The 12,183-nt window shown below is 36.9% G+C and overlaps 1 protein-coding gene and 2 pseudogenes across 1 annotated transcript; 1 reads left to right on the forward strand and 2 right to left on the reverse strand.

The window, feature by feature from the left end:
* Positions 1-3,149: 3,149 nt before the first annotated feature.
* On the reverse strand, positions 3,150-3,940 carry LOC121745679 (annotated as a pseudogene).
* An 846-nt stretch (positions 3,941-4,786) lies between these two features.
* LOC121795058 (NAC domain-containing protein 2-like) lies at positions 4,787-6,471 on the forward strand. The gene is made up of 3 exons (XM_042193493.1): positions 4,787-5,073; positions 5,168-5,445; positions 5,639-6,471. The coding sequence occupies exons 1-3, from the start codon at positions 4,911-4,913 to the stop codon at positions 6,062-6,064; spliced, it is 867 nt and encodes a 288-aa protein (XP_042049427.1). The 5' UTR covers positions 4,787-4,910; the 3' UTR covers positions 6,065-6,471.
* Positions 6,472-9,187: 2,716 nt separating this feature from the next.
* On the reverse strand, positions 9,188-12,036 carry LOC121803750 (annotated as a pseudogene).
* Positions 12,037-12,183: the final 147 nt, after the last annotated feature.

Consider the following 12,183-nt stretch of genomic DNA (forward strand, 5'->3'; position numbering starts at 1 on the left):
AATTCAATTCCAATTCAATTCCAATTCCAATTCCGTGTACAAAATGGAGCCTAAGATAAAAGTTTCAGAAAATTGGTATATAAAATAGATGCATAACATAATGTATTGATGATGGATATCAACAGTTTACCTAACATATGCACGCGTGAATAATTATAAACCAACCCCCACGTGTTCTTTTCCGTTCATTTTTATGTTTATGCCAACAGCCAAAAAGACACACACATACACACACTTAGAATCCACAATTTTGTCATGAAAATGTATACTACTGCTGTATTGTTTACTACTCTATGATTTTGTATATTATTTAAACAAACAAATAAAATGGCTCTTGTGTCATGGCCATCGAGTCAAATGACTCAAATTTGGTGATTTTGTCTAAATTCAAACATAAAAAAAACAGAAGTACGTTGCAAATATGTCATACAACATGAATTTTTGTTATAAATTACTAAATGCAGTCAATACTACTACATTAAAAAAGTTGCATTGTGTTTCCTTCTAAGTTATACTCCCTCAAAAGCATATCTCCACGCCGTGTTATATTATTACCAAAATATATTAAAGATGGATAATTAAAGAATATATTAGTACTCTGATTTATCTATACATTAATGTAAAATTCATCTTATTTTTCACGTTTAATTGTTCTTAGCCAATTAAATACAATTTGAAATAAACATATACAATTAACGGAGTGCAGTATGTGAAAAGATCTTAGCTCTGGATGGAAAACAAAGACAAGAAAAATCACATGTAGAAGATTTTCAAGGCGGCTGCAACTTGAGCTTAGTCAAACTGAAATTTGAGAACCAATTAAAATTTTCTAGATATTTTATTGAAATAGATTGGTAATAATGGAATTTTCCTTCAATCACATGGACAAAATCTCGCCGATGATATTGTTATCAAATTATGATAATCAATCCATGTTTAAATTAATCAATTAGGTGGGGCATGCTTGAGTCACACACACAACATAAGTGATAGTAGTATATTCTTTTTCATATCAGACTATTTTTAACAACTCGATCTAATGAAAAAAAAATAAGGTGGAGAAAGAACTTCGAAAAGCTATCTAGTTAATCAAAACGATGTTATTGTTGCCGCTCAAATATCGAACCATATTTTAAAAAAAAAATAGTACTCCATTAATTAGTGGATATCACATTTTTTTACAAAATTCACAAGTGCAATATATATGGAGCATATCACTTAATTAGACACACACAATTAATGTTTCAAAAGTCTAATGAACTAAATAATGGAGTATTCTCAAAATATTGTCCATTTTTTGTTTTCGAATTCATAATAACCGTCGATTCGTCCAAGTATGCATAAAAATGATTCCTAATTTATAATTTAATATAGATATGGGAAGGCTTAAGTGGGAGCGGCGCCGCCCATAAAACGAGAGTTTCTAGTGAGGGTTTGTCAATATGTGGATGACGACTATAAAGACTATAAATTAGTGGGCCACTTTTTCACCTCAGTTCACTTCACTTGGATCATTATTATGAAGCTTCATGTGAATCTTCCTTCCGCCACTTCACCAACTTTGTCTTAACCACTTTCCTCTATATCTTTATTTAATTTACGTGTCGACATGTTTTAAGCGGTGAAGGTCACATCGGTTAGAAAATACAATGTGAAAAATAAAATACAATTGCAGAAAATAAAAGACGGGGAGAACTTCAAAGACTACATTGTGAATGACTTGAATTGATTATCTCAATGGTTAAACAACTTTTTATAGGTTCTAATTCTAGCTATACATGGAAAATATATTCTAATTATACTAATATTATTTGTATTTGATTTTCCATAATCTTTAATTGCTTTCCTTCTTTATTCTTGCCATAACTTCATCTCATTGCCTTCTTGTTCTCCAATTAATTGATTTCCTTATTCCAACACTCCCCATCAAGTTAAGTATCGAGTTTTTCGACACTTAACTTGCACGATCTCTAGTTTGATAAATAGTTTATACTCGTATTTAAGAGTTCTTCAATTTCCATTGACAGTTTATGCTCGTATCATAGAGCTTCTTCAATTCATCATTGATAATTTATACTCGTATCAAAAAGTTATTGAAAGTTTAGACTCGTTTCAAGGAGTTCTTCAATTTTTCTTCATTGAAAGTTTAGGCTCTTATCAAGGAGCTCTTCAATTTTTGTTGACGGTTTTAACTCGTGTCAAGGAGCTTCAATTTTTGGTTGACAGTTTTAACTCGTGTCAAGGAGTCATCTTAGATAGTTTTAGCTCGTATCCAGGAGCCACTTCATTTTTTTCTGACTAACAGCTTTTACTCGTGTCGAGGAGCTCATTCAGACAGTTTTGACTCTTGTCGAGGAGCTTATTTAGATAGTTTTTGCTCGTATCTATGAGCCAATCTAGATAGTTTTTGCTCATATCTAGGAGCCATCTTAAGACCATTCTCGGTCCATTCCAGCTCAAACTATGAGCCCATTATTTTCATTTCATTTTATTTCTTCTTGAGCCTAATAACCATTGGGCCCAAATTTATTTCTCTAAAAATGAAGACGTGAAACCATCAGTCTCCTTTAGCATTGTGCTCAGGTCACCGCGCCTCCTTCACAGCTGCTTTCTTCTCCGGTTAACTGGCTGCACGCACCACTATGGCTGGTAGAATTGGAGACGAATCTTCCGGTAGTGTACTTCCTCTCCCCCTCTACCGGATAATTCTTCGATTGCTTCGACTACTTTCCTAGTTGTTCTCTTCTCCAACTAACTGATTATCCACCATCATTGGTCCTCAACTTTCCGGTGGCAGTCTCTCCCCTTCATTATATGTGGCTATCTTCTCGGCATCCTTCAAGGCACCCATTTTTGGCCTCCATCATCGGTCCTTTTATGTCATACTATTGACGCTCCATCGGTGTGTGGGCTGCGCCTTTGTAGCTTTCTCGCCCTTTCGTCATCTTTGGCCTTCACGACCATTATAGGTTTGGAGAGGAGTTGTTCGGTCGCATTCTTCCTCTCCTCGTCGGCCGTACAAACTGTGAACTTCTTCTTATCTTGACATCAGCCTTCTTCTCCGGGCGTTGTTTCTCGAGGTTGGCCACTGGCCTTTCATCTTTAAAACTTTCTGTAAGGGACTCTTCGGATTCTCCATCTGCCATATTCTAAGACAGAAAAAATGGCCGAAAATCTGTTGCATGTTCCCGCATATAAGCAGCCACCATTTTCCGAAGCTCTTGGTAGTTATAAGGAGAAGAGCCTCCAGATTGGAGGGTCAACTGATTCTCAACAGCTCGGTAGAGACAATGCCCATCCGGCTTTATTTCATTGATGGTAAATCCAAGAGGCTCGAGCTTTTTCTCTAACTTCTCATCTTCAATCATTCGATCACTCACAATTTGGCTCTGCTCCTCTTGTATTATTTGCTCCCTGGGTGTATCCTGTTCGGCTATTTTCTTATGCTTATTGGCACTCTTACTGAGTTTTGGCTGCTCAGCTTTATTTTTGATTGAAACCCCAGCAATAGCCTTCACCACCAAGTCATCAAGCTTTCCTTTTTTACTGCTACTATTGCTATTAAAGCCTAAAGAAGCCAATTCATCAGCCTGTCTTTCTTTAAGCTTTGTTGAGAGTCTAGCTATCTCTTCATCAACTTGTTTCTTCTTAGTTTTTTGCTCAGCCTTGCTACCTTTAGCAGCCGCCTTTTTCATTGCAACTTCCTTGTTCTGCTCTCTTTCCTGTGTCTCGAAAGCACCTCTTCAAGTGTTTCTTGAACAAAAATATGGGGCGGAGAACTTTGTAAATTGTGAGAATGTAACAGTAATTCCTCCACAAAGTAGAATAGCCTATTGATATTTGGTGCAACCCTTTTTCTTTTTTGATACAAGAATCCGATTGAACGGTTCCTTTTTTTTTGAACAAACTAACGACGGATCGTTAGCTGCTCTGATACCATGTTAGAAGATATAATGCGAAAAATAAAATACTATTGCAGAAAGTAAAAGACGGAGAGAACTTCAAAGACTACATTGTGAATTACTTGAATTGATTATCTCAATGGTTACATAACCTTTTATAGGCTCTAATTCTAGCTATACATGGAAAATATATTCTAATTATACTAATATCCTTTGTATTTGATTTTTCATAATCTTTAATTGTTTTCCTTCTTTATTTTGCCATAACTTCATCCCTTGCCTTTTTGTTCTCCAATTAATCGATTTTCTTATTCCAACAACAACTTCGAAAAGGCGTAACTGCTAAAAAGGGAAAATTATTGTTTTGTTTACAAGAATAAACATCTTTTTATTTCATTTTAGAGGATTAATAGGGAAAATTATTGTTTTATTTACAAGAATATATAAACGTCTTTTTCTTTTCTTTTATGGGATGCTTCGTTACTTTTTGAATGACATGTAGATTCGGTTTTGGGCAGAAGGACAAAGGAAAATAAATAATTGTAATTTTATACCTGCCAAAATATACTTTTGATATCGATAATAGATAATCTAATAATTACAAAATTAAGTTCGACCGAATGCTTTATTTAGGTGTGTTAACGTTTGACGACTATAATTTTACTGTGTCACCGCAACGTCGTTTCTCGCAGCCAAATCCGTCCAAAATCCATTACGTAAGCAGTGACAGAATCACACTATAGCTCAGACCCACCACTTTCCCGCTCGACACGTGTCCCCAATCAACCTTATCAACCACGTGTGTCCTAGAAAATCTCGCCACGTACCCCCTCCATCCCCTATATATACCCCTTCCTCCATTTCGTTTTAAGTTTCACCAAACCCCTCCTCTCTCGCTTCCCCTGCACTCTCTACAATTCCCCCAAATCAATTTCACACACAGAGACAGAGAGAGAGTGAGAGAGAGAATTTGTATATTTATTAAATAATTTAATTTATTCATAGGAAATGGCTGCGGTTAATTTGCAATTGCCGCCGGGATTCCGGTTCCACCCGACCGACGAGGAGCTCGTCCTGCACTACTTGTGCCGGAAATGTGCCTCTCAGTCGATCTCCGTTCCGATCATCGCCGAAATCGACCTCTACAAGTACAATCCCTGGGAATTACCAGGTACTGAGCTGCGATTCGTCTAAATCTCTCCGATTTTGTTGATTTGCGGTGGATTTGTTTAGTTAATCGCCGCTGCATTGTTGATTGATTGTAGGTTTAGCTTTGTACGGTGAGAAGGAGTGGTATTTCTTCTCTCCTAGGGACCGGAAGTACCCTAACGGCTCGAGGCCGAACCGCGCCGCCGGCAGCGGTTACTGGAAGGCGACCGGCGCGGATAAGCCGATCTGTCAGCCGAAGTCGGTTGGAATTAAGAAGGCGCTGGTGTTCTACTCCGGCAAGGCGCCGAGAGGAGAAAAAACTAATTGGATTATGCACGAGTATCGCCTCGCCGACGTCGACCGCTCGGCTCGGAAGAAGAACAATAGCCTTAGGGTGGGTAGCTAGACCTGATTATTTCAATAAATTAATCCAATTGAATTAAGATAAATCGGAATTGAATCAACCGATTAATTGATTGAATAATTTATTCAACCGATTATTCCTCCTTATCTCTTAAAAATGCGCGTTTAAACAAAATGATTGGTGGTTTGAGTCAATCTTGACGGTTGCGAATTGATCTTTACAGCTGGATGATTGGGTGCTTTGCCGCATATACAACAAAAAGGGCACGATCGAGCGACGGCAGCAGCAGGCCAGCGTCGGCAGCCGGGAAATGACGAGCGTGGTGACATCGGAGGAGGACACTAAGCAGGGGATCCTGAAGTCGGTGCCGGAATCTTCGCCGGTGGTGTACGACGACTTCATGTACCTCGACCCCTCGGATTCAATGCCGCGGCTGCACACGAACTCGAGCTGCTCCGAGCACGTGCTGTCTCCGGAGGTGGAGAGCGCGCCTAAGCTATCGGAGTGGGAGAGATCGACTCTGGATTTCCCCTTCGGGTTCATGGATAGCAGCAGCAGCAGCGCGTTGATCGGTTTGCAGTTCCATGGGAATTATCCGATGGAGTCGATGCACGATGTGTTTGCGCCATACATGAGCAAGCCGTTTTGAAGCGTGGACAATGTGTTCGGACTACTAAATTGTGTTTGCGCCATACATGAGCAAGCCGTTTTGAAGCGTGGACAATGTATTCGGACATGAGCAAGCCGTTTTGAAGCGTGGACAATGTATTCGGACTACTAAATTTTTACTTGGGGTTAGGTCGCACGTGGCACAGGAGACTTGGTCTATGAGTGTGCACGTGAACGTGCGGACGGGGACAGGGTAATGAAGTTGTGATGTGATGGTGATTAGTGGGTAATTATGTTTGTATTACAGTGTAATATGGGTTGGTATAACAGAATGAAAAAGCATTAGTGAAATGGTATACTAATAGAGGGCATTTTGCTCTTATTTGCCAGAGAAAGTGTAATTACAAAAGGAAATTGGATTTCTATCTGTGTAAATCCATTTTACAAGTAAAGCTGTTACACCAATGCTAATTTAGTATAGTACTATGTCAATTATAAGAGATTCAATTTCAAATTGTTGTTGGGAATTTAACCAAACTTAATTTATACTAGGAGTACTACATAACACTCATTACGTTCAATTCCATCCCATCAAATCGTTGTTGAGACTTGAGACACTCCTTCTGTCGTTCTATTCTATTGTGTAGTTGAGACAGAGATAAAATAAGAAAATAAATTAAATAAGTGGAAGGAGTGTAAAATAGAATAGTACTAGTAAGAATATTTAGTAAATTGATTTTTCTCACAAGTAAAAGTGTGATTCAACTACAGTAAAAGACTAAAGAGAATGTGATTCAATTAGTAATAACTAAACGAAGGAAGTCATATAGTGTTTTGAATTTTTTGATCCAAGATAATTCCAAATTCCCTACCCATTACTTAAGATTAGGATTTATCTCATTATTTTCATTTTGTAGATTTCCCTCTATCACTATAATTATTAGCATGAAAATGGAAGCGAAGGGAATTCGATTCTTTTTCTAGGCTTGAATCAAATAAATTAAGAATTAAAAAATTGTTCTTTTTTCGATTCATTTTGCTTCTTTTGTCTTAGTTGAACAATGAATCCCTTAAAAACATTGAGCACAAATCTTATAATTGAGACTTTGAAACATAAACAATAAATAGTAAAAATTTCAACGTCGGATAAGCATGGAGTCAAGCATATTTTTACACACTTGTCAACATACTCATTTTCCATTTCTTGTAGGGATGGAAAAGGGTGGTCCAAAAATTTAAGTCGAACTATATGGCCCTAGGCCACTAACCAACGTGTCTTCGGATGCGCGGGGTGGTCCTCCGGTGCACCTTCTACACAATTTCTTGAATTTCCTGGAATCATTCCTTAATATTTGGCACCTCCCTCTGGCTCTACTTACTTCGAGTCCCTTCACCATTATTTTTTATGGTGCTGGAATTAAGATTGTGACGATGGGCTGGTTAATAGTTGTACCTGTGGGGTATTTTTCTGTGTTTTACGTTGCAAGAAGAATTAGTTGAGAGATATTTTCCAGACATTATTGCCGCAACATTGGCAGTAGAAACAACTACAGAGATGAATAATGATAGAGAAATGTATAACCGTTGTTATTTAAAATATTATATTTCAATAGTAGTACCTTTTTAATTATAGAACTTCGCTATAAAATTCAATGACATGATAAAAGTACAAATTTAAAATAAACAATTTTTTTAGAAAACTAAATTTTGAAATTAAATTTATTGATGTTATATGATATATATACATATGAATAAGTTAATTCAACCCCTGGACTCAATAGTTCATGAGGCCGAATGAATACGTATAAGTTTAAGGGGTATTTGTCTCATTGCTAGTACTTTCTTAAACTTTCACTAAATTTTAGTTTTGCATATCAGCTTTAAAATCGACCTATAAATTGTCAAATTATTTATTTGTTATGATTTTACAACCAATGTATTGATTTGTTCTAATTTTACAACTAATCAGATTTCGATGCTAAACATATTTTGATACTTACATAGAATTATTGGACGTAAAAAAAAACGCAATCATATTTTAGGCAGCGAAACAAAATCCAATTATATTAAATTGAATAATTTTATTTGTTTAATTAGGCTTTATATTAAGCCATATTATAGTGAAAATTTTGATAGGTTGCAAAATCAACAAATCAATTGTTTGGTATTTATATGTAAATTTTAAAGCTGGTATGCAAAATCATAATTTGATGAAAGTTTTATTATAATTTACAAACAAATATCCTCAAATTCAAATATGATTATATAATACTGTTAGCGCCAACCAATGGACACATGACCCTATGTGGCTTCAATCTTAATCTTAGATGCATGCCGGTGAGGCGGTGACATGACATGTATAGATGAAATAACTACGAGTCAGAAATCAACCAATTCAAAATTGAAATGATTTCAAAAATATTAGGTGTGATCTTTCAAGAAGGTATTTGTACAAAAATGTAAATTTTTTAATCACTTAGTTGAGCTAAATCGGATCTCTGTGTCTATAAAATAAAGTATAATGTGACAAAAAACAGGTAGATAGGAGTTGTAATTAGTGGTGGTTGTAATTAAACAGGCTTCATGATCTAATAGTGTGTTAATTTGAAAAATACACGTGTAATTGCTTTCAACAATAAATAAAAGTAGCCCTATGTTTACGTCAATCCAAGTCACCCCTCTCCTATGCTTTGACGATATTAATTCGATTGTTGGACGTTTTATCCACCAAAAACGTTTTTCATACAGGGTCATAATTTTCTGATTTTTTGGATGATAGTTTTTTTTAATAGATAGATGTGAAACTCATGCTACTTATTGTTCTATAATTATATGGTTATAAAGTCGAATAGAAACCACATGGCTTTGCTTAGTTTCTCAGTTAACATGAAATCTCCATAAACTCAAGTCCTTTTCTCTAGTTGTGATTTATTCTCTGTGACGATGATTTTTTCGACTGTTAATGTTGTTGCGAAGCTAGATACCCCAAATCAAACTTTTGTCAATATGAAGACATAATTCACAAGTTGCAAAAGTATACACGCGTATAAGGTCCTATACGCGCAAGACTCTCATACGAGTTCGTGCACTGTTGCCCAGGTCAATTCAACTATTTTTCCTTCACTCGGATCTTGGGTAATATGGATGCTATGAGTCTCAAGAATGGATAGAATGGAAGCTATAAGTGTTGCAATCAATCAAACTTCAAAAGGGAGTTAGTTGTTACTGTACGGTAGCACATAGAATAAGTAGCACATTAAGAAAAACTCGCCAAGACATGATCGTCATTTTGTAGCAGCAACTATCGAACCTCTAGCTCGTGTAAAAGCAGCAGTTAATGACCCCAGCTGCAGCTTGTCATTGCATGCCATGCTCAACCTATATCTGCAAAGAAGTATATGTAAGATATAGTAACACATTGAAATCCAGTTGTCTTTCCTAAATAGATGACTGAGGTGTAGTCAGCTCTAAGTTCTGTCAACTGATGTAAACATAAGGAAAAGATACATACTCGATATCAGCCATATCATTGATAAGTTGAATACGGACAGCTGGTGGCATCTTGATCTTAAAAACAAACCTGATACCGAGAAGTAAGATATGAGGGAAAGGAGATTTATGAAGTGAATAGACAAATATCCAACCACATACATGGTAACTTCTCTCACGATATCAACCAGAGCCAACCCTTTTCTGGTCTTCACATCAGAGATTCCTGAATGTTTAAAACAGCAGAATAAGCAGACCCGAGTCAGAAAATTATGGTTAGATAGCGTATTCTGAGTGAATAATAGATTACTTTTGCAACTAATTGTAAATGGCTCATTCAGGGGCCAATGGGAAATCTGTTCAATGTCTTTAGGCAACGGATTCCCAGTGCACAAGTAAACAGCTTCTTCCGTGATCTGCTGGCAGGCCATATGTGTTGACTGCACACAAACAGCAAGTACAAAACTATTTTATCATGAGGTTAAAGACAAGCATAATGAATTCCAAGCAAAAGCATTATGCGAACATCATGATTCATCGTGTAGATGGGGAAGTTGCTAATAAAGTCCTCATAGGGGTGAGGCCACATAAGATTAAGCCTAATTGAACATCCATGAACTCTATATTTCCACCTTCATGTTGGCTTGATGATGAAGCTCTACTGAATAGATATACAAAAAAGCGAGATTAGACAAGAATGATACCTGTAAATTATTCAAAGCTTTTCTCATATCACCATTACTAAGCTTTACAAGAGCTGTCATACCATTTTCTGGAACATCAAGCCTGAATAGATGAAGTGTACATAAGTTGATTGTAATCTCAAAAAATTCTGCATCAACTACATACTAGTGTATAGTGTAGATGTAAGAGATGCAAACCATCAAAGCTAAGTAAGTAACAGTAAAACTTACCCTTCCGATTCAATTACATGTTTGAGCCTCTCCCTGACATGAACAGCATCAAGGGGGGCAAAGCAGAACCTTGTACATCTTGATTGCAGTGGTGGAATAATTTTATTGACATTGTTGAAAATTAAAGCAAATCTATTGCTTTTGGGGTATTTCTCAATCACTGAAAAGCAAATGATGCAGAAAATTTCATAAATTATAAACAAATATTGCCTCTACGAAGGGCAAATTGTGCATCCTTAGTCATGGCATCTGCTTCATCCAGTAGAACCAATTTTACGGCAGACTTTCCCCTGTAAGAAATAAGATACTCAGATAGGCCTGATTGAAGAGACCTCTGAAATCCAAAATAATTAATGCTCTATTGAGTAAATGACACAAAAACTAAGTTAAAAAGCCAGTTGACAGCAAAGTTTGCCGGTTAGCATCAGAAGCTTCCCAGCTGTTTTCGCAAACCAGATGTAAGTACATAGTATGTTGTTTTTTCTTCTTATCCCAATATAATCTTCAAACAAGTGATTATGTAGTCTTTCCTTGGTGTATTAAATCGAAGTGACTAATTAGAAACATTAAAATGTATGCACAAAATAGCAAATGCGAGTGCCACAAAATACCCAAAAGAAAAGCTCTGGGTGCTTGCAAAGTCTTGAATTTGCTGCCTAACAACATCAATACCATGATCATCAGATGCATTCAGCTCCAGAACCATATTTTGCAACTTGTTTCCATAAAGTTTCCGAGCCATCGCCAAAACGGTAGAAGTTTTCCCTGTTCCTGGCGGTCCATAGAGCAGCAGGTGGGGCAATCTGTTCCCAGATGCTAATCTACCAACTTTGGAACAAAAAAGGTAAATAACCATTACACAAAAGAAATTAAGCTTATAATTGTGGGCACACACACTCACAATTGTGCATCAAACCGTTAAAATCAAGCAATTAAACAACAAGAACTATCAATGGAGATAATAATGGTGATGATACAAATCCCTAAATGCAAACATGAAAGATTCACAGGATTGCTTGATGAAATTCCAACACTAACCATACACACCTAAAAATCAACAAATTTTAAATGCTGTCCTGAACATGGACCGTCGAGAAACCAAATCGTTATACTTCAACAAGTAATTGGCGAAATAGGAAGTAAAATTCAACAGTCTAACAAGGGCAGGGTTTTTCCAAAATCAAGCCTGCCAAGTGTTTAGCGAAATGCGGATGAATGAAATAGGTGTGACTCACTGGTCTCAACAATGTCACGGTGAGCGGCGACGTCGTCGAGAGACTGGGGGCGATATTTCTCGACCCAGGGGTAGCTCTGGTGTCCGGTGGAGCAGCTGAATCGACGACGCTCTTACCCTTGAGGTTATTCTTGGCGGAATTGATGTTGTCGTTGTCGTTGTCGTCGTCGTCGTCGTCGTCGATGTCCATGACATCTATCACCTCCGCCATTCGACGCAGCTGTATTTCGCCTCTGCAATTTGCCCTCTCTCTCTCTCTCTGCAGTTAGTTTTTGGTGAAGTCGTGAAGAGACTGTCTCCGGTGGACTGTGGAGCAGTTACTGCAGTGAAGCTTGTTGGGTTCTACAATTCGAAAATATTTAGAAGAAAATCTCCTCAAAGGCGTGTTGGCGCCAATTAAAGACGGTTGTGAAGATTAGAAGTAAATAAATCAACTATATTTCAAAATAAATAAAATTAAAAATAAAATACAGGGACATGTAGTTTTATTTTATAAGTAGGTAATCTTCAATTTTATTCAAA

Source organism: Salvia splendens, chromosome 1 (assembly GCF_004379255.2).
Source record: "Salvia splendens isolate huo1 chromosome 1, SspV2, whole genome shotgun sequence".
Classification (NCBI taxonomy): domain Eukaryota; kingdom Viridiplantae; phylum Streptophyta; class Magnoliopsida; order Lamiales; family Lamiaceae; genus Salvia; species Salvia splendens.